A 24223-nucleotide genomic window follows, 5' to 3' on the forward strand; every position below is an offset into this window, starting at 1 on the left:
ACTTCATCTGCTCTCAGCTCATGGCATTTCTATCTCCCAAGCAATCGCTTTCATATACTGTATGTAGCAGGAATATTACAAGCCTGTGAGAAGCCACAGGATATAAACCAGGCAGATGTAATCAGCTCTGAGTTCTCTGCTCTATTAGCTTACACTCTTATTTCTCTCCCACTAATTTCAGTTCTGCTGATACCTATTTACAACTGCATCCCAGACCTGAGTGACAGAATTCAACTCTCTGGGGGTGATGCCATGTTCTATGATAAAATCAGACTGCAGGGAGTTGAGTGGAAAGAAGCAATAACTTTCCATGCCGTTTTTACCTTCAGGATTCATTGTGCGAGATGTTTTTTCAATGTGTGTGGAGAACTTCCAAAATAGTAAGAACACTAAAAAACTCCAAACATCTGGTGGCTTTCTCACCTCAGGGTTTAGAGCAAGTTTTCTTTTATATAAGAACATTTTAATTAGACAGTATTTTTCAGATTAGGGAATTCTGTTAATTAAGTAAAAATCGAGATGTTATTATTCCCTCATGAATGCTTAATCTTTTCAGAAGATTACAGCTATTCAGTTACTCTCTCAAGTTATTTGGAATAGTTCTAAAAATGATGGCTGAGTTTTCTGTTTTGCAGTTCTCACCTATAACCCATTGTAACTGTTAAGCTTGGTGCAACTACATTAGAGGTGGGTGAAAAGACGTTAGAGTTTTAAGATTAAAAAAAATGATGCATTCCTAAGAATCAGTTTAAATACCAAGGCAATCTAGAAAGTAAAAAGGAATACATACAGGGCTGCATTTCATATGTGTGAAAGTCTGTTTACAGAAAATCTTCAAAATGATGAGATGTGTGTCAACAGGGCAGACATAAACAGGGTGAATATTGCCTGTAGGGCAGATGTTTCTATATAGATACACAAACATACACACATATATATCTATTAAGAGACCTGTTCCAAGTTTTACACCTAAAAACAACATGCTGAAGATAGGATACAAGTGTTTAAATAGCCATCATTTTCTTTATGTGAATGGAAAAGGCAATGGCAATGGAACACAGAAGACTTAAACTTCAGTCGAGTAATATATTGTACCTTTGCTACAGGAACTACAGTTCAAACCTACAGGACAGAATTTGTTCTAAAAAGAAACAGTGGGCTGGAATTTTCCACCACTGTATAAAAGCTTGGTGCTGTTTATTTGCACGTGCTTGCTCGTGTTGCCCTACAGTGTGGCGAGAGGATTATCCAGGGGGATGAAGTGGGTGTAACTATTGCAGCCAACATCCCATGACCGCACTGGGTCAGCCCAGCTCAGCTATTTACATATCCTGAAATATCTGGTTCAATTCATTACCTATTTCCATTTAATTCAAAAGATGCCTTTAAAAGTACAGAAATAATTTTGCAACGGGAGAAAAACCACAACAAAATCAACAAAGAGATTTAAATTCATGTAGATTAGCTAACACTACAAAATAAACATATTTCCCCTCTGTGCATATCTGCATTTATAGCTTTATCTTGACCATACTGAGATAATAATTTGCAGAATATGACTTTAAAAATACACATAAGGTACATAAAATATAAATAGCTTAAATAAGAGTATCTTCTAGAAACACCAACATGTATTCTTCAGTCAAGAGTTATATTAAATCACTGAGAAAGAAAATACAGAAAAAAACTACACATCCTAATTAAGACCGAAGTCAGAACTGCTTGATATTCAGTACAAGTGCTTACATCTTTATCTACTCTTCCTTTTATTTGCAAGTGTTAGCAATCAAGAATCTGTGGTCTCACTCTTAGATCCTCATAGCACTTGATTAGTTGTTTTCAACGAACTCTGATTTGTTTATGTTTGCAAAGCACAGTTGTAACAACAAATCATGCAGAAATATTTTATTGTTATCAGGATTTTCCATCTACTATCATGCTATAGCTTTAAGTTGATAAGTCAAGATTTCCTACTAGGTCATATGGAGGCATAAATAGTTCAATACAGTGACAAATTTGATTTTGTGCTTGAACAAGGCAGTTTAAAACCAGTTTAATTTCTACAGAACAACAGACTGTGTAAAGGACCAATAAAATCTATGGTACAGTGCTATTAAAACACTAAGACATCTTGGTTGAGAAGATACCTACAAATTGTTCTCTTATTTTCATTTTTTTTTTAGGAGGGGGTGGAAGACAAGGGTGGACAATCTGAAAGCATGACAGTAATTATGTTTCCATGAAAAGCCTTGGTATTGGCCTCAATCAGAGTGGGCATGAGGGACAAAACAAAGTAGCGTTCAAGCTGGGTTCCAGCAGCTCCTATGTTACTACAGTCAATAGCTGCCCATTAGCCCCATGAGTGCTTTCTGGGACTGGCAGGGCTCGTGAGAATAACACTGTGTTGTCAAATCACAAGGCCATACAAAGGAGTTGCTTTGGCAAACAAAAAGCTGAAAAGAAACAGCACAATAAGAACATAACCGTGAAAAAGAAGAGTGCTCTGCTAGGGTATCGACCCTTAATGCTGTGCTCCACACCTGCATTCACAACCAACCTTCCAAAATATTGAATACAAATCTGCCATTCAACTTGCAAGAGCAAAGAAAAAGCTCACAAAACTTCAGGATGATGGATGGGCAGATTAGTGAATAGTCTGTTACAACCTCACCTGCACGGAGGTCTCCCAAGCATCCATTTTAGTACAGAAAAAAACTACTTGATAAATCATAGTTCCACGAGCAATGAAGTTTGTTGCCACTACACTTCAAGGTCCTGCGAGCAGCCAAAAGGGGGCTGCCAGCCTGCTGCCATCCCAAGGTAACAGCAGATGGCTCTACCAGCCAGGCTATGCTGCAATAGTACAGCTGCTCAGTCAGCAGCCAGGCTCCTCCTGGAAATCCGTTCGCATTTCCAGTAAAGCATAAATATTCTTTGAAGACACTAGTTAAGTGATAAGCATATGACGGAAACTCTGATTAAGTACCAAACACTCAGGGCTGTCAAACTGCCTAAAAGAAGCAAATTGAGTATTTTTCCCAAGCACAAGATTCTTAACATGCATATTTCTTTTAAATGCACATAACCATCTTTTTTTTTTTTCACCTCACAGTGGAAAGTCCATCTTTCTGGGAAACAGGATGTACTTCTTGAAGTGCAGTTATTTACTTAAGTAGTTATTTTGCTTTGGTTAATTTGGATGGCAAGTGCCTTTGTGTATCTTCCAGTAATGGCAGGGAAATTCAGACACTCAGCTCTTACTTCTAAGGTAACAGAGAGCTGAGGCACCAAGATGGAAGTGCATAACATTGCTCTATCTCGCTGCCTTCCACAAAGCATAGACAGTTCCACAATGCCTCAGAAATCACTTCGTAATAATAAGTAGCCAGCACAGATATGAAAAGAGCACATCACTGAGATAAAGGCAGGAGGATCCTTGCAGACCATTCAAATCAGAGGTGAGGTTCAATGGAAGGACATTGATGCATTACCATTGGAGAACCAGTTAAATATGTTAGGTGTTGATTTCAAAAGGGAAATTTCTTTAATTTTCAGTACGGTCTGGTTCCTGTGGCTGTACAGCAACCTCAGGGATATAAGCACCTCTGGACCATCTGAGGAATCAAGGTTTATGTGAAATGCAAACAGCAAGATGGATATTCACCTGGAAACATTACTCGACTTTCAGAAACAGATAAATTCTATTAGCACAGGTTTAAAAACCTGCCTTACAGAGTAAAGAAGAACAGATAACAAAGCCAGTAGTGAAAATGATATTATTGCACTTCAGATACTTCATATCATTGAATGCTTTATTTAACAAGTATGAAAAAACTGCTCAATTAAAAAAAAAGTCGATTGCATTCCCACATAGTATACATGAAGCACGTACACACAGCTGGTATTAGCAATCCATCTACATTAAGTATCTTTTCTATGAATACACTACCCGTTCTATAGGAGCACTTAATAAATGGAAATCCTCCCAGTGAGCTCAGTGAGCCCTGGATTTCAATCATAGAGCCTTCGTTTTTATTCTGGAGGCAATAAATCAGCCCACTGATGATTTGTCATTATTCTGAGACTTTGACATCTCAGGAAATTCTGCATTACAAAGAAAGATCTGAAGTGTAAAGAAGTGCCTTGCTACTCGGAAAAACCGATGTGCAAATTTTTCCTACCATCTAACAAAAATGTGTAGATTTCTTAAATTTCTTAGTTTTTCTTTTATGATACTTCAAATTCTGATGAGAAATGGCCCATCCCTCTGTGCAATTATGCAATTCATTTCACACATTCAGGCTTTTTACCTCATCTGTCAGCTTCCTTTTTAGTAGGAAACACAGATTTTGAGAATTCTGATGCTTCCTGATTATCGGATAGCTATGCACATTGGATGTGCTGTAAATGAAATGGAACATCTTTGTTTATGTCTTTTGTCCTCTTCAATTCATTTGTAGCACAAGCCAACCATTCTCAGTCCTGAACCAACACCTTGGATGAGGACCTTTGCCAGCTGGGGAAAATGCTACCAGGAAAGAAAATTCCACGGCAAATTTCAGCTGCTGAAACAATGAGACTTCATGCAAGTTCATCCAGCTGCAGACACAACATTCTTGTTTTCTAGAAAAGAGAGTAAGTAAAAGGCCCATAGGAACAAACTTTGTTTTACTGGCAGCTACATCAGAATTTATCTGCCTGCAAAATACACTTTTTGTCATGCTGCTATCATTGCAAGAACACAACAGTGTAATTCTAATCAGGGGGTATAGAAATCACCTTAATAGTTCCTGTGACCCACTCTTATTGGATTTACGTCCATCAGCAAATCAAAGAAAACAATTTGATAATTTTAGCACAAAGCAGACAAAGGAGGATTTGCTAAGCTGCTTATGTCCTTGGCTCTGAAATGTTTGAAAGGTTCACACCGATGTACATTTACAGGATGTGCACCATGGATGGACTATATCAGATTTTTGAATCTAGCATATGATCAAGAACAAAGAAAAGAATCAATGTTGTTTCATTACATCACTCTTTTAAGCAGCATCTCAAGGATATCAAGAAGCAGGTATGTAAGGTACTTACTACTGTGAACAGGATAACTATGGTACATGTACAAATTTAAACAAAGATGCATATAAACTGATATGCTTTTAGCTGTTATTCACTTAGATGATGGATAAAATTCCTTAATGAAAAAATAAGAACATAATATATATTTAAATCAAACGTACTTCAGCAGTTGTTTTAGGGATTATACATATGGGACAATTGTTACACGCATCTACTCAAGCTGTTGTATCTGCTACTGTAAGAAACTTAGGCTTAGGAATCCAAATATTCCCTTTAGTTTCATATTCCTAGATCGTGATTTTGCATACTGAACATAAGGAAAAAAAGCAAGCACACTTTAATATCATTAAATTAAGCTATTTGTGTTGCCATCTTGTTTTACTTCATGAGCTTTAGGCCAGTTGAATATATTACATCATCTTTGATACTCTATACTTCTCGAAATTCTCGTGAAGATACTTCTTTACAGAGCAGGTAATAACCCCATTTCTTTCTGTGTTCTGTAGTCTCAACCATAATAATCCAATTGAATATTACTCAAGTAGGAGAACTGTTCTTATTAAGCTTTGTCACACACTTGCAATTGCTTTATTTGCCTTCCTGAAGAGAATGAATCTTTTAGCAGCTCCACTGATGCATCTTTCAGTATGGAAGTTAACGTGTACTCAATTACATAGTAGTAAACCAGTGAATTTTATAAATGCATTTCCCTTAAAATAAATGTTTTTTATAAGCTGATACTAAACATGAAGATGTGGCTTAATATTTACTAGTAAACTTGATTTATTACTAAAGTCATTTAAGCTTTAAGTATATACCGAGTGGTTATTCTAAGTCTGTGGGAGCTCAGAAGATCAGACATTCAATACCTTGACTCCTTGACTGTCCAGACACGTTATTATTATTAAATTTTTTTTTTAGTTAGCACTACATGCTTGTTATCTGTATTCTTGTATTTAAATAGAAAATTTCAATGTAAGTAATTATTACAATACATACATGAATTGTGCATATGAAAGTACATTTAGCCTACACTCTTTACACCTTCTATTTTCTATATGCTCCAGTACTCTTTCTGTTTTTAGAATTTCTTTCTTAGCCTCCCACTGTCCTTGCTAAGAAACACAGGGCATTCAGAATTTCAGCATTCAAATTTCAGGTGAGAGTTTTCTAGATTCTGTTCTTACTTTCAGGCATGCAGTTGCTCTTCACTCAAGTATAACCTGAATCAAACCTCACCAAAGGCAAAAGCAGCAGATTTTTGATTTACAATTTGTAGGTATTGCGCCAATACAGCTATCATCACTCACACAGACAAGTAACATCACTAAAGCAGTTAGCAAATCAGCATGGTTTGATCTGAAGCCTAAACAGACAGAAAACATATATAACAAAGCACTGTAGGATAAACATGTAGAAATGACTAAAATTAACTCTCATCTGTGGGAATTAACAGAATTTTATTGTGCTGCTGTTTTTACAGCAGCAATGATGGTTTGAAAGACTCAATATTCACTTCTGCGTAGTAAATCAATACCACAGGTCAACTGTGATTAACCCAGTCATGATATGCTTGATGACTATAGATTACAGTTAGCTCCAAAAGCATTTGTGAATACCAAAAATGCACCGTCACCAATAATCTATTGTAGACTGAACAGTAAATATTTCTCAACTGCAAACATTAATAACTGCAAAAAAATCCTTGATTGCCCTATGGATTCATCTTCACATACAGCTGCATGCAAATAAATGGGGATAAACTTTGCTAGCACCGTAACACTTCAGATTTAAAATTAAAGCATTAAAACAGATGATATCTATCAAGAAGTAAATTAGCTGAGAATTAACCCAACCACTGATGTATAAGTAATCTTAGTAATACTTTTACCTTACTTACTGTAACAAAACTGTGGGATTTTGACCAAGTGCCCGTGAGGACAAACTAAAGATAACAGCTTCTCATGCCTATCACTAAGGTACACCAAGCATAGCATCCTCTCTAATTTGATAAAATAAGCATCCATCTTTCTGGCTCTCCAGAGCCTCCACAGTTAAACAATAAGCCTTAATAATTCTTCCCAGGTGAAAAATAAATGGTTTATCAACCATAACAGATTACACAGTGAAGCAGAATAACTGCTGAATTTATCCAAGTTCTACCTAAGCATCACTAGTATATCAAGCAGCAAATCTGAGGTTCCAACTTCACACAGGCAATTGATATTTCAACAAATTAATGTTATTAAATGATGGGTTTCAGAGAAAACTCTAAAACAAAACAAAATAACAACAAATATGTATTCTGAATAGCTGAGCTAATAGAATCATATAGACACAGTTTGATTCTATCCTATGCATTTGTGAACAAGGTAGTTATCTCCCACATACTACATGATAGTATGGAAAAATTGTCCTGCCTATGAGTTAGCATAGAGGAATAGCATCTGCCATGCTGAACTTATAAGCAGAAAGGTGTCTTGCCTTCTCATAGAACTCTTGTCCTGTGCCTCCTTCCAGTAAAATGTGCAAAGTGGTGTTTTGTGTTCATATTACTGATGAATAATTCTGCCTGGTCATAGGAGTAAAGGCTTCAAGAAATCACAGTTAAAAAGTTTACAGCTATATTCTAACTATTTGGGGCTGGAATTTGGATGCCCTCAGAATTTCAGAGGAATGAAATGACAGCTTCCTTTACTCTGTGAAACTGGGCTTCACTCAGCAATATTCTAAACTGAGTTTAGAACTAAGCTAAACTGTTCTCCCCATCTCAGCTTAGTATGGTGATTACAAAGCAACTCAGAGGAAAAAAGGTCTTTTTTTTTTTTCTAATACCTTTATGCAATGTTAAGACTTATCTGGGAAATTGTTGGATTACATTAATAAAATCTGTCTCCCACATCCTTTCTAATTGGCAGCAAACACTTTTGGAATGGAGAGGGTTAATCTGGTGTTCTTCAAGGATTTTCTAGTTTCTTGTATTTAAAATCACTTAAATGAAATCAAGAATAAATTCTGATTTGATTATATATTTTCCTCATGTATGAAGACAGCCAACAGTGCAATGTAATTTAATCTATCCTAATTTAGAACTTGACTCTCATCACTTTCCACAGTTTCTTACTGCAGATGCGAGCTACACCTAATACTGGAATAAAGGTACTATATGATAAACAATAAAGCAAAATTTGACCTTTAAAATTTACTAATTTCATTAGGGAACTAACACACAAACTTTTTTTCAGGAGATTCAGCAACGTGGCTCTTACTTTTTTAATTGTAAAAAAAAGAGTAAACAGAGCTTGCTTAATTAAGAAGCTGATATCGCTACTGCTGTACTGCTCTACTTGAAGTAATCTTTTCTAGCAGTGGTTTTTTATAGCTACACCATCACATTTTTCTCCTTTCCAGAAAATGCTTACTGGGAAGCATGTTATTTATGTAAAATCCCCTCCCTCACAGAACCAGCTAGAAATAATGCTCAGAATTTCCCAAGTGCACAAAAGTCATGGCTCTGCACAGGCTAAAGCGTACATGTTAATTTTAAAAGAAGTCCTGTTAGAAATAAACTGGCTTACAAAAACTCATGACTATAGCATACAATATAACAAATACAGGAACAGCAGTGGAACTGCACGCACCCTATGGCTAGGAGCAAATAGCACAAGCTGCTTGTGACACATTTTTAATTAACATATCTTGCCTCCCACAAACAGAGGGGATGATGGAAATCAAAGCACCATCTATGACTTGAAAGGAATACTGTCATTATGCTTCAGCCACAGGTCTGTCCCCCAGATCTGCATGTTGCTCTCAGAGTTAGTAAAAGTTTTGTATGTCTTAGCAAGCAGATCTAATCAGTGTTTGTCTGATTTGGTTCCATGGAAGCCTGGTTTCCTTCATGCATATTGGATACACATGAATGATTCTATTTATACATTAATAATAATAATGTGAGGCTAAACAGGCAAAAGATGAACAGAGCTACCAATGCAAAACAGGGCTTAACATCCTAATACATGTTGCACTCAAACATTTAAACAGAGTGACTAAAAACTAGGGCTTCATAACTACACAAATGAGCACACATAAAGCAGCACAGGCTCACTTTGGACAACTTTTATTCATGCATGTCTGCATACTCTTCAGACAGTACATTCTCCAGAAAAAAAACATTTACCTTTTTTTGTAAAACCAGCAGGTCCATCATGCTGCCATGATATTCTCCTTATCCTCCATTTCAGGAGATAAAGAACAGTGCATACAGCAAAAGCACTGTAAAGTGCATAAACGTGAACAAGTCTCGACCACATTTTTGCCAGAATACAGTGTAGTTGGTGCTTGCTAATGACCCTGTGTCAACAAAACTTCTGGCGTCCATAAATTTATCAAGAAAAGAGGACACTCATTTAATGTAGTATCTAAGGATATTTAGCACATTTAGAACAGCTTCATGCTTGTGTGAAGACTGCCAACTCCAAGGTGCTCTCTTTTTTGTAGATTTCAGCTTCTGTCACCAGCTATGGCATACACATTTAGTCTTGTGAGAATTAGCCCTCTGATACTACTGTTCCATACTATGGCTTTTTGTTTATTTCTCTGTTGTTTTTATAAGCTGTACATATTTTTGCACACAACTACTAGATTATCAGCATTGACCACTGGTCCCATACAAATACAAACCTCAGGAAGAAAACAACTGAGAAGCAACTGAGTAAAGGATTTCAAATGCAATATGCTTGCTTTCCACACCTTGGGGAAATTAACTGCCATCTTTGACTTTGTTTTTCCTGTCAACAACAGGGGGTTAAAAATAGATGACTAAAATGCTTAGCTTCTTATTAGGCAGCAGAATTAGCTTAACATGTCCTGCAGGGCTATAACATTAGTATGTTGAGATGGGCACAACACAAAATTCCAATGACACACTATAAAGTGGATCTGGAGACAGATACATAAATACCCACGGTTAATGAGGCTATGCTTACATTACCATTTTGCTTTAGGCAGAAGTGAAGTCGCATCCCATATAGGATAAGGGGCAATGGTTTTAAACCAAAGGACGGGAGATTTTCACTAGATGTCAGGGGAAAATTTTCAATGAAAAGGTGGCAAAGTGCTGGAATATGTTGCTCAGAGAAGTTGTGGATGTTCCATCCCTGCAGGTATTCAAGGCTAGTTTGGGTGGGGCCCTGGACAAGCCTGATTTAGTGATTGGCAAGCCTGCCCTCAGCAGCAGGTGGAACTAGATGATCTCTGAGGTCCGTTCCAACACAAACCATTCTATAATATATGTCTACTTTCTGTACACCTTCACTGATTGGACACTCATTAACAAAGATTTAAGAGTTGCTCATACCCTCCTAATCTCAGCGTTACATCTCCCAAACCAAGGGAACATACTCAGGGAGTAATAAAAAGGAGACTTTCAGAAAGCCAGAGCTCAATTCAAACACTGTCAGCATTTCTCATCACTATAGGATGAGAGAAGATGAACACAGCAGTGCTAGAACTAATATAATATACTGATCTAGTCAGTGTTAATCTACAAACAAACTGAAACAGAGCTTGAGCCAAACTGAAATGTAATTCCTAACCCAGTAACCAGTACTTGAAATAGCAATAACGTCCTGCATGCATTTGCATAGTATGTTTCGAATACGTGACTCCAGATTTGCATAGAAAGCAGCCAGAGCAACCAGAGGGCAGTCTCCAAGACCTACAACATCTGGCTGCATCTTCCAGATGTTACCATAATGAGGAGCCATACAGGAATTAATCCTATTGAAATAATTAACTCCCTAAGCCATGCAGTTCTCTTCTCTCCATGAATATTTGAACAGAACGACCTGTCATCATATAAAGGATTCTTTAATAAACAATTACCTTGTGGAAACAAGGCAGGAATTTCCCTGCATCTATGCTGTGTTTGTCCTGAAGGAGACAAGGCATTTCTGAACCAATGTTGAGGCATGAAGACTTGTTAATATTTCTCATAGTGTTAAGGCATACAAGTTTCCCTCCATTCTGGCTTTTCCTAACGTAACTCACAATAATCCCCCATGGAATCCTGTGGATGACTGTAGTTCTACACACAAGAAGCAGACTGTGCAACAGGATGTTGTAGTGAGACAGTGGCTTGTTCTGCGTGCATACCATGCCCAGGCCCACAGTGTCCTCCCACTGCCCATCTCCCTGTCGAGGGAGCAGTGCAAGGTACAGACTAAGCCCTACTTGACAAGGTGCGGTGAGGTGCTGCTGTATGGGCAGTGGCAGCCACCACAGAGTAACGCCGACAGGAGGGTGCAGAGAGAGTGGGGATTACCTGCTGGGCCTGCTGAAGAAGCTCCATTCGCTCGTGCAAGATCTGGCTGTCGAACTCACGGCTCTGCCTCAGGATCTGCCGCCGCACCTTCTCCACAGCAGCCCGCAAATCCTCCCTCTGGGCTTCAGTCAGCGATTCGCTCGCCCGCCTTCCCGGGTCCTGCTGCAGGGCATTATACAGCGTGGCTTCCAGCTCCTGGATTTTCTAAGGCAACCCAAATCACATACAGACAGGCTGCCGTTTGAACCCAGCAAGCACACAACCCACCCGCAGCTTGAGGAGAAGGCCAGCGAGCACAGCCGTGGGCAGGAGGGAGGAAGGACACAGACATGGGACAGGAACAGGACAGAAAGCAGCAGCCATGAGCAGTGAGGAGCATTCCACACACAGTGCGCAGAACCACCCAGCACCAGTACACACCTGGCTGATTTCTCTTCTACTACATGATTAATTTCTTCTGAAAGTTCCGGATAATAGGTCTGCTTTTAATATGTGACAAAACCCCCCCAAACCCTGCTACTGAAAATTACAAAATCACCAAAAACTGAAAGTTTGCCTTCTGTTGCGACTGAGTTGCTAAGTCACTCTACAAAATGAAAAGTCCATAGTGTACGCAAAAAAAGCTGTGAACAACAAAAATAGTAGTGCCTTCGTTCTCTCTGGCCTCACTGTCTTGCTATCCACTGATCAACATCGACTTCACTCCCTTTGTTACCCATGACTGTAAGCAACGAGGTGAGAAACACTGCAGGGTGCACTAATCTCTCCTCAGTTTCTCACCCTTTGTCAGACTGCTAATCAGATTCTAATACACTAACTCAAACTGCAGCACTTGACAAAGCAGAGAGCACAGGATAACCTATGTGGAGAACCATATTCCCAAGAGGAAAGAAAGAAAGGAATCATGACAGTATTTCTCTTGCTCCTGTGGTTAGCATATTTCTATATTTCCCACTACAAAACAACATAGAATGCTATTTAGTTCAAAAGCATCTGACAACATCCCTTTAGCCCTCTTAACACCTTTCTGAGGTAGGCAATTCTATCCATATTAGCGATGTATAAGCAGCAGCAGAGGTTAAATGGCTTGCCCAAGGTCACAGTGCTAGAAATAGAGCCTGCTTGCTTCCATCTGTCATCTGCTCTGAGCACAAGACCTTGCTCCTTTCCTGAAAATATTTTCCCCATAGGAAATGTTTATGATGTATAAACAGTTCTTCATGCCATTGTATTTTGATTTCCTGAAGTCTCACTATTAAGAAAGTGAAGTGTGTGGTTTTGTCAATTCCTAGATCATTCCCAAGGCTTCATTTTGTGTTGCATAGCCTGAGAGAAGGCAAGGTTGCAGCATTCCACTTGAAAACTAGGAAAAGTAAGGTTAGGTAGGAGAGCGCAGCACAGCAAGGAAGGACATGGGAAGAATAAGCATTCCCAGCAATACTTACAAATGCTTAGGGAAAAGTAATACTGGAGGAGTTCTACAGTTATTTCTGGTATATTTTACCAGGATAATTTCATGCACAGACAGACCAGCTCTTACCATTCTAGATGCACTAACAAGAATTTAATGTATTTTAGAATTAAAAAAAGAAAAAGAAAAAATCATGACACTTCTAAATACTACAATCCCTTTCCTAAGTCCACATTCACGTAGCAATTGATTTCCCAGACTGGTAGAACACTAAGTAAATTAAAAGAGAACTCTATTTAAAGTCAAAAGAAAAAAATATATTTTATCAAGTCTGTTCAAACATGAAAATTGAAAGACTGTTCTTTTCCTACCATGTATGCCTGGTCCAGTGCTTGTTTCCTGTAGTCGAGCTCTTCCTCTAAATAACCCTTCTGTTTACTGAACAGGTCCTGAGCAACAACAAAAAAAAGGAAGTGTTTGTTCTTTATCCTAATTCATGACGAATCATAAATACCATCATTTTCATGTAAACTCTCCACTTGAAAGTAAAGGAAAAGCTATAGTCAGTGACAACATTCATCAGAAGGATATTTGGATATCAAATTTACAACAGAGGCACTTAAAATATGTGCGTGCTATCAACAAGTTGCACCCAGGTAGTGCAGACCTCTACATCAGTGTACAATGCTGCCTTGATCTGTTGCAACCAAAGGTTGTGAATGTGCATGCATGGGGTCCAATGGCAACAAACAGGTCAAGGAAGGGGTGGTGATAACAGCAGTGAGGGCACTTGAATGGTTTTCTGAAAATGTCCAGTATGACCCTCAAGGAAATCATGAAACAACCCAAAATCTGTGTTGTTTAGCCTCTTCCAGGCAGAATATCAGAAGGTGCAGTGCCCGAGCTGGATCTTGCAGCAATAATCCATGATGTATTAATGAAATAGGAATAGAAATTCAGTTTTCAGCTTGTAGAGCCAATTCAAAATGGGTAATGTGCTACCCAGAGAGATTAAATGACTACAACTACAGAGCTGAAGAAGTTTTTGACATACCAAGGATTTTTTATATACTTAAAATCAAATGAACTAACTTCCACAGAATTAATAACTTATAGCTGATATTTCAGTGAAACTCAGAATCTGAGAGGATGATGCAGGAAAGTTGTGAACATTTAAACAGTTTTAAGAATAGTCAAACTACAAGGAAAACTAGAGTGCTTCAGTGATAGTAAGTAGAACTTAAAATAGGTTTTATTAATTTTCCTCTCTAGGTAGAAAACAGAGGCCTTTTGATCAAATTTAATATCATAAAGTTTGATTCTACTTAACAAACACTTGCAATCCATGCTGACATACATATAGTATGCAATACATAAATAAATCACAGTTTGTTTATACAGGAATCTTACTATGTTTGTTCTAGCTTTTATTAGTATATAAAGTAAATGTCACCAGTCTTGTTACATCCATCAATTTATTTTACAACTATGACCATCTCCAAATACAACAGAAGGACTTGCTTGCAAAGTGTATGTATGTTGACAGTACAAAAAGATATTGAGGATTATCCTCAAGTAAAGTACTTGGTCAAATTTTACCTTCAAACACTTAAAAACTGTTGGAATTGCACATGACATATGCATGCCAGTGTAGAATTTGCATGGCTGTGAACAGTACTGATGGCAAACTCTCATTGCAAACATCTGGTTTAAAAGAAATCTTTTCCGGTCAGCAAATTAATGCTTGAAAGGCCTGTAAGCCCTCCAGAAAGACAGCGGTCTCTTGCAAGTGCTACAGAACATGTTTCCCAGCCTCTCACAGACATAATTCTGAAGAATGTAATATGGTATTAGATACTATATTGTATCCCACCTCGACTGCCCAGGTGACATTATTTTCTTAGATAGTTTATGGCAACAGCTCCATGGCAACAGCTTGTAGAAGATGTACTGTGTAAAGCAAAGTAAAGAACAGGTCTGGTCTGAAGCTGCTTACAAGTGGCTCAAAGTAGAGTCAACTGACTTGCCCAAGACTACAGAGAGAATCAAGCTACCAGCAGATCCCAGAACAGCAGCGCAGCTGCTCTGGATCATATTACCTCTTCAAAAGTCATTGTAAAAGATAGCCAAGAAAGCAAGAGAGACCAAGAATGAGATCTTGAATTCTTTACATAGGCTCCAAGGACTTCTGAATCAGTGGCATGATAGAATATTATTTCTAAACTCACTTCATAATTCAGTTTTTAGAGACACAACCATCAGCAATTAAGACTTTCAGATTGCTATTTTAACAATTAGAGGGCTACCTCTAAAAACATTACAGACATTAAATGGGAAGATAAACTAAGTTAGAAAGAAATTGTCATTTTCCAATTCCTTTTTTATATAGAAACCTCTCTAAAACTTTCCCATTTTTCCATAATGAGTTAAAAATAGAAATGCTAAATATGGAATGGATACTCATATTCAAGTAAAACCAACATGATAGGCTACACTCAACAGAGAACAGAGTCTGAGCATTTCTCTTTTTGTGTGGTCCAAATACACACTTCTTCAGTGGCTCTGGATAAATCACTTATCCTCTCTGCCTCTGTTTCCTATTCTCTAAGATGCATGTAATGTTGATTACTTATCTACCTGGAAAAGGTGGTGAGGGTTAAATTGTTTTTGTAAAGCCATTTGAAGATGAAAAGCACAGCATGCATGGCAAACCAATAAAAGCAAGCAAATATTTCAAAACTCTTTGCTTAACATGTGAAAAGGTAAGGGTGTAAAAGAAGGCCTTTACAATTTGTCCAAAAATGGAATATCAGAGACCAAAGAAATATCCTTGACAATTCTTCTAGCGTGATTGAAAAGATGATGCTGTTGGCAGACAAATTAATACACAGAGAAAGCACAGTTTCACACTGTTCAGTTAATCTGCTCTGTAAAGTTATACCTTCATGTATTATTTTGTGTCTATTTTAGTATTTTTGCTCCAGATTGCCTTTGACACTTCCATCCCGCTCCAAAGAACACAAGAAAGAAACAGTTCTGGATAACTCTTGCAAATTCTACCACGAAACAATCTCAGTTAAGCAGAGAAAAGCAGCAAAGCAACCTGTGTTGAAGCTTAAACACTTGCTTTTGAAATGAGTTTAACCAAATGAATTATGTTTTTGGTGTCCTTTCCTTACCTTCTCATTCTCCAGGTCTAACATCTTCTGTGTCAGCGCAGCTTCTGTCCCCTCTATCTGTTTTAACCACTGCATGAAAACAGCAATATAAAAAGGAGAAAATAAGAAGTGAAAAAACAGAGCTTTTGAAAAATTTGCACCAAACATTCTGCAAGTTTGTTCCCAAAGTTCCCAGGCATATGCTTCTAACATATTAATCTATTCACTTTGAAGTAATGCATGACTAAGCAAGTTGTGAAAACAAGCAGAATGGAAGACTGTAGAAACATAGTCAAAAGTAATGTGGAGGTTATTTTCTAACAACTAAAGACTCCTTCCCCCTGTAGAATTCAACATTGACTTTGGTGAACAATGTAAAATCAGCCTGATTTTTCCCAGTTTAATATACCGATGCTTGTTGTCTTCATTCGTAAAAACATTATGATGGCATCAGCTCTGCACTTTCCCAGTACAAACAAAAGACAAAGTGGCAAGCTTGAGCCTTTATTTTGCAGTTTGTTGAGACTTTACTGATAGGAGATACACTTCTAAAACATTAGAAATGTAGAAGAAAAAAAAAATGGAAACAGAAGTTAACATTGCTCTCATAAAACCCTTATTATTGTGGGGATAAGCAAAAAAAAAAAAAAAAAAAAAAGAGGATGAAGAATAGCCATTGAATATTGTAAAAGCTAAGTGCAGATATAGAAGTTATTTGCTTAATTACTTAATTAACTACCATCAGGACTATATTATATTCTGAATTTATCGGATATTATATTCAGAATTTATCAGAATGAGTAAGAATGCTCTGTCTGTATTCATTTATTTTCTTTTTTATTTGTCTACAATAAGGATCAACGTTTTCAGAGAGCATAGTTTAGACTAATGCTTCTTTTCCAAGGGCCAGTTCCAATTAAGTCCAACCATGACTTTGCCACTGATGAATGGATAATTATCACTTTAATAGATTGCTCCTATTTAGTTTAATTCTTTGGATAAGAATTACTCATCAACTTTTTAAATTTAGGGTTTTGCTTTACAAATAAGCAAAATGTGAATTAATGAATTGATGCTTTTGGATCTTCCACTATTCAAGAGATTGATGGATAAAAAAATGAGTCTTGTTTTATCTACTTAGTATGTTTATCTTAGAATACAAAGCTGAAAGAAATGACCAGGAACCTCATATTTAGTTCTCATCATAATCTTTGTGTTCTTTATTTTGAAGGTGATGGATGGAAGATATTGCTAAACAAAACTGCATCACTGATAAAGGATTCTGCAAGTGAGCATTTGGAACCCTTTAAATCAATAGAAATTGAACGTACTCAGCATCTCTCGCAGTAACCCTCAATAGTTGCAAACGAAAGGTTGTTTGCAAGAATTAGAGGTCTAATTTTTTGAACCTATGCATGATATGCAGAACAAAATTTTGAATCTGTTCTTCTCATGCATGTAAGTCATTCTGGAACAAAAGGGTACAAAAGGACAAGCAAGTATTTATGAGTCATAATTGGTTGTAGCATTCAAAGCAAGCTCCTGGTAATGTTGCAGCAGTACCTAGAAACCTTCTTTGCCTAGCAGCTTGATTTCCAAAAAAATTACTGCTAATGGCTGAGTATGATAGATTTGATTGAAATAAACATTAAGCGTGAATAACTAGCATGCATGAATGCAACTGGCGTATCTACGTCTGTAATGCCTTTCTATATCAAAGATCTCATTATAAGGTGAGTACATATGATAGCTTCTCATAACTAAGGATCTGTCCCTCACATAGCAGGACATCTGAGATAGTTACATTATATGAGAAAAGGCAGTAGATTTGTTTTAGATTTCTTCTAACCTAAATTGTCAATGTATCCAATAGGACTTATGTTAAAGCAATAATCTAGTCTTGTTTATCAGATTTTGTATTTTACTTTACATTTTATCTCCCCCAACGTGTGCTGTAAAAAGTAGAACTTTAAGAAAATGTGTGGTATTGTGTTTCTTATATTGAAGACAGCACAAGACTGTTTTCTCCTATTCCTTGTCTTCCTTGCCTTGGTAAATTTTTGGATATGGATAGTGCTTTCTTACGGAGTTATTTGATGTCATCTGATTAGATTGTACCTCAAGTATCCACCAGGAAAAGGACAAAAAGTTTCATGGTTCTCAGAGTTTCCTTTTCATTTAACTGTCTGCCAGGTGGTGCTTATTAGGTTACTGTGAGGCACTGACTGAAACTGCAGAAAAGTCCAAAGACAAGATGAACAATTTTTATTTCATTCATTTAATGTAGTCTATTTGTCTATGAAAGATAAAATGAAAGACTCCATCTTTCTGAATGAGTGTTGAGTTTTTATAAAAATTGGATTCTATGGTAAAATGACCATAAAAATCCTTTAATGCAAACTAGGAACTGGCCATATAAACCCCACAAATGAACAAAACCAATCAAACAAAAACAAAGCAAAAAAACTCCACTATTTTACTTGAAATGAAATTTAAGCACAACTTTTACTGCCATTAGTTTTATGTTTCTATTAATTTGAAGAATTACTTCTGCTTACAAAACTGCCAATTCCTTATTACTGTGATCTGTTGCTACAGATAAGAGTTGCTACAGATAAGAGAGAGATAATCTGTTGCTAGCTTACAGATAAGAGTGTATGTTCTAAGGTGCACCACTGACACCAGTTAAAAAGTTGACTAATTCCAGTGACAGTTTTTATGCAAGGACTTATTTGAGTAATGATAACTCAGTCCCACCCCTAAAGACTGGCCATATCTTATCTTTCCTTATCAGTCTTCTCCCACTTATTGAATTTAAAGGGCAGTGAACATTACCTCATGTTTTTCATGCTATAGTACAGTCAGAAGCATAGCTCTTTTAGCCCTCTTCTTCATTATTATTATTATTTTGCTTATAGTAATTACTCACTTAGGTTAATAATTATTAATTTGCTTTATTTAAATTATCTAAGTTGAGATACTAAGATAAATAGATTAATAAAATAATGTCAGTTAAAGCAATGATAATTTATTCAACAAAATGCTAAGATTTCAATTTTAAACTTTTGTGATTTTGTAGTTAACTATGAAAGGAAGGGATGAAGTTCCTTCAGTAAAAAAAAACAAGAAGGTAAGTTATTCTTCATTTTAAATGTCATCATTACTCATATGTAGATTATGTTCATTCTCTAACTGGAGAAGTAAATATCTAGTCATTGAGTGACCTGACTAATTATTTATCTTGCATTTTTTTGTTATTTTTGCCCACTATACAGATCAAAGGACCACGGGCTACTCAGACTTCTCTGCCTTGCATAGAAGTGGACTGAAGTGGGCCAAAGTGGACTAATAGTGAGACTTAGAGAGAACCTCACAGCCCAGGAGAGTCCACTGGAGAATGTAGGCACTTCTCAGAATGAAGTTACTCTTGTCCAGAGGCTTTTTAGTAACTTATTCTAAGAAATATCTCCAGATAAAGTTTTTATTTTTAAATTGATCTCATTTAAATGTTATATTATATCTCAAAACATTGCAATCCCAATAAAATCATGAATATATGCTCCTGTCCAGATCCCTTTAGCAGAAAAATCATGCTTCTCTGACAAAGCTACATGAGATCTCAGCAGATGTGGTTGGTCTTTTAGACAGAAAAAAATCTTTACTGAGTTCTACCTTTTCGCAGAGAGAAAGTACAGTCCCAGCTTGGATTATTGCAACCTGTTCTTCATTTCTCAAATTCTAAAATACAAAAAAAACCATTTTAAATTGGATTGGAAATCCAGTCTTCAATACAAGTGATGAATTTTAACTGCAACATAGAGAATCAAAGTAAAGAAGTTACATTTAACACTTTATAAACATGATCAGGAAAAGTTTAACGACTGAAAATTTAAAATAGTGCTTGATCTCTGCTTGAATTCAACATATCACTCAACAGTTCTTTTGCATCTGTTTACTATTTCATGAGAACCAACTTGTTTTCATCAAGGGCTTTGAATTTTTTTTTTTTTTCTAGCCATACAAAATAGCAGTTCACTATATTATATATATAGCTATGCAGCAGCGAAGGTTCCCTCAAGTCCAGTTCAGAGCCATGCTTCTATTCCTTAAAAGAATATAAAAGTGCAACTCCTATAGAAATAGCCACACAATTTGCAGCATAAAAAATAAATCTGGAGCTTAAAATTAATACAATAAATATGCCAAACTGTTAAAGCTACCTGTAAAAATCTCCATGCTTCTTTGTGCCCCAACTGTATAACCGGAAGTTTATTTTGTATTTGGCAATGCAGGGGAACTTATCTTTGCCCTTTTTCCCAGTAAACATCCTCCTGCAGAGGCATCCTCATTGCAGCAGGTACTACTATTACTACCTAAGAGATACAAACTGGTCTGGCTTTGACTTTCTTGATTTTCTCCCCTAGGCTGCTTTATGCCTCATTCTTTCACCTACTACAGCATCTTTTCTTTCAAGTCATTCAGCCATGATCAAATCCTATCTTGAGAAAATACACTTTAATTTCAGTTTTCACCTGCTTGAAAACAACAGTGAAGCTAGTATTACATTTAAAATTAAAAATCATTACCCCATTATCTCCAAGAATATCTAGTTTCTTCATGAGTTCTGATATATTCACATCCTGAAAAAGATTTTCAATACTATTTTTTATAAAGAAGGTAAGAAACAGTTTTACATGCTGCATTTTAGGTACCTTTGCATGCAAAGAGTCTTGAAATGCCAATAAGTTAATCGTGAGTTTTGCATCATAACTACAAAAGTGTTACTGATAATTTCAGAAACAAAGTCAAACATCACTTGAATATAGCAAGCAACTTGAGATCTGTGCATCCTGCTGATGTATACCAATGAATGACCAAAAAATGATAAAAAGGCATAAAGTAGCTTTTTTTTTTTCCTCACAGTTTGGTGTGGAGTGTGAAACACATCAGGCCATAGAAATTAAAGGGACAGTAAAATAATTACTAAGAAGGTATGTTGTTGATTTTTTTTCTCTGCTTGAGCAAAACAGTAGAGTTCCAGATCAGCGTTTTCATAGCAGAGGGGAATATGCGCAGCGGGCTAAATGTGCTCCTGCAAACACTGCCAACTCACAACCTCTCTGAGTAGAAAACCACATTTCTCTGCCAGTCACCCCCGTATCCACAGAGAACAGCAACCAGTGCCCAGTCACTGCAACCAAGGCAAACACACTTCACTGATATGAAAAAAAGAGGAGGAATACATCCACAGATGATGGCTGTATTTTAGATTTAACAGTGCCAGGAACCATTCCTAGGCAGCAGAACCCTATTTTCTATTCATAAAAGTTATTGGAAAGGTTCCTGGAACTGCTTAACCTGGGGTAACAACACATAACAGAATGATTCCAAGTTTGGCCCACGGGTTATTGTGGAGCAGGGATATTTCCTTTGCTTGCATGCAGTTGTGCTTTTTGAAGGTAAGAAGGTTTGATTGGATGAGTAAAGACTGGCTGATGTTAGCCCAAAAATGCTTAATATACACACATAAAAAGACAGCCATTATAATGCTGGCACCCTCAACTTCTCATATTCAGTGCTTCTTAGCAGAGGTCAGCATCCCCCAGTGGCTGTGCCTTGGCTCATTAGTTTCATTACTTACAGCATGTTACATGCTGGTTTCCATTTGTGTGCTATGCGGTTGCATAGTATGAGGAGTCAGGATGATTGATCTTTAAATTTCTTTGAAGTGAAATTAGCTGTGCTTGCAAAGTACATAACTATATCAGAATATATTTGTTCACTGTTCTATATCCAGTAGACTCCAGTGAGTAAGGTTTAATAAGGAATTGAAAGATTGCCTGAAAATCAGGCACAGCTGTGGAAGAGAGTCTGTATAAAATAGAATACTCTGGCTCCTATAAGGAATCATGTATTGATCGGTCTATCATGGGAAGTATCCTTCCTCTCTTCCCATCCATCTCAACACTGTAGTATTGCATCTACATGCCACGGTAGCTACTAAATAGTGCACATCAGTAATTTTTGAATGGTGCAGAGCTTAAAATACTCTTGTATTTGGGCTGGACTGAAGTCAAAGCTAATGATTCTGATCAGCAGTGACAATGTTGAACAGGAACTTCAGCTGATCCTTCACTGGTGAGGATTTGGAATTCAGTAAGACATGCCAGGTCTTAGCCCTATTAAACCCAAAATTCTTATTCTATTTAATTTCCACAAGAAGCAAAAAGAAATATTTAAAACTCAAATCAGATTTTCCATCACTCAAATGCCTAGTTTGCTGGCAATAACCAACACTTTTTACAGGCACTGAAAACATTCAAAAGCAAACAATTTAATATGCCCATATGAGGTGACCATCTCTGCTTCCAGGCAAGTAAATTGAAAGAATTGAAAGAAATAAAAAAGTAATAAAAATAATAAGAAAGAAAGAAAAATCTTTCACACAACAGAAGACAATAGGTAAAAATGAATTCAGGATCCTGTACTAGCTACAGTCAACATGCAAATTGGAATAACAAATATGTTGAGAGCAGATCTGGCATCCTCTGGAGGCTTTATTTGAAAGGTGATATGCTTGGTGGTTGGAACACAAAGAACTTTTTAGTCCCTTCCAATCAAAACTAGTCTGTAATTGTATGTTAGTTAATGACACTCATTGTGATTTAGGGACATTACTAGAGTGACTTTTAAACTTTTTTTGTAAAGGCTCAGTTTCCTGTATATGGGGAGAGAGAGAGAGAGAGAACTACACAGCCTACACTCTCAGTCTACTTCCTCTACTGATAGTATTACATTTATTAAGGGACTGAGCAGAAACCAGCCTTCTGTTAAAGAGCTTGGAAAGTGATCAGTCTTCATTTTCACTTACGAAAGCCTTACAAACTACCACAATGTATTCTTATGAAACCCTTTTCCCAGTTAAAAATATATTTTCTTACTATACTTATTTTTCAGATTTTCTTCCCTACAGCAAGATAATAATTATGGAAAACCATTCATTTTGAATATTAAGTTCTCAATTCCGGCCATCCAACAGTTCCTAATGCCCAACATATACCTTTATTCCTTCATGCTGACAGAACAGTTGCAGCGCGCTTCCATTGTTTTCAGGGAAGGTGGTTAAATGAAGATTAAATGCTGGTGACCTTCGTTCTCTCTCCTGAGGAAAGATTTTGTTTAAAAACAAGATGCGTGATTAACACATATTTCCCATCTTTACAAAAAAAAAAAAAAAAAAAAAAGACATACATTAAAAACAGATTTCTATTCATATTCCAAATTTGTGGAATTTCCTCCTGCTTTCACCCTACTTGAAAGACTTTGGGCACTAAGCACACAAGATAATTTTGAGTTCCAGTTGATTCTATATACACAAAGAGTTTGCAAAATAAATAGCTACACTCCAGTAGAAGAAACTCTTTTATGTTGGCCAAATAACTGACTGGAGCAATTGTAGCGATTGCAATAATTAATTTCAGTTACAGTCTTATATAACTATTGTTCTCTTTCAAGAAAAAAAAATGATCATTTAGGAATAAGAAACTGCAGGAAAAAATGTAAGCTCTGTCACCAAATAATATGGTTATGTATTTCATCTATAAAATTAGAGCTCTATATCTACTCTATTCTACAGTTATCCTTTGGATTAGAACATGTAAAATCCCATCTTATTCACTGCGCAATCCTGGATGTTGGAACGTGCCTTCATGCTAAAAGTAAAAAATTATAAATTCTCATCCAACCCATCTACTTGATTTTCATGTATTTCTTCAAAATACCAACCTATTATTTCTTCAGAAGACAAAAAGAGAATAAAACAACAAATAAGAACTTACTTAAGTGAAATTTCAAGATATTTCTGGGGATGACTGGAATAAGACTGCAAATCAAGGCACTAGGAGGTACACTGAGCAAGCTCACTATGGCCATGGGAACATAAATGAGAAAAACTAGATTTCATCTCCAAACAAGAAGAGGCATTGCCAACAGTGCCTTCGGTTGCAGTTTTAATGAAAGAGAGTTGCTGCAAATTTAGTAAGTTCTGTTCAAGCATTACCTGATTTCTAAACCACAAATGAGGTGCTTTAATTGGTAATCACAAGTAGGAAGCACCCATTCACTTAAGCAGGTTACAAAGTGTGGCAGCTCTTGTTCATTGACTAGCCAAGCTAGGACCTACAATATGGAGGGAAAAATCTCTCTTCACTTTATACATTTTTTCTGTCTCATAATCACTATTTTAAATAATTT

The 24223-nt window shown here is 36.7% G+C and overlaps 1 protein-coding gene across 7 annotated transcripts in view; it reads right to left on the minus strand.

Moving 5' to 3' along the window:
• Window positions 1–24223, minus strand: part of JAKMIP1 (janus kinase and microtubule interacting protein 1) — a 128936-nt gene that overhangs the window by 4914 nt on the left and 99799 nt on the right. For 6 of the 7 annotated variants that reach the window (XM_090139674.1, XM_090139670.1, XM_031588360.2 and 3 more), the window contains 6 exons: window positions 23031–23132; window positions 20557–20610; window positions 19643–19708; window positions 15992–16060; window positions 13184–13261; window positions 11402–11605 (listed from right to left, as the gene is read on the minus strand). In XM_090139674.1, the coding sequence (XP_089995800.1) occupies window positions 11402–11605; window positions 13184–13261; window positions 15992–16060; window positions 19643–19708; window positions 20557–20610; window positions 23031–23132 (573 nt within the window). The remainder of the gene's footprint in view (window positions 1–11401; window positions 11606–13183; window positions 13262–15991; window positions 16061–19642; window positions 19709–20556; window positions 20611–23030; window positions 23133–24223) is intronic. The other variant, XM_090139673.1, reaches the window with a different exon arrangement.

Source organism: Phasianus colchicus, chromosome 4 (genome assembly GCF_987193195.1).
Source record: "Phasianus colchicus chromosome 4, bPhaCol1.hap1.1, whole genome shotgun sequence".
Lineage (NCBI taxonomy): Eukaryota > Metazoa > Chordata > Aves > Galliformes > Phasianidae > Phasianus > Phasianus colchicus.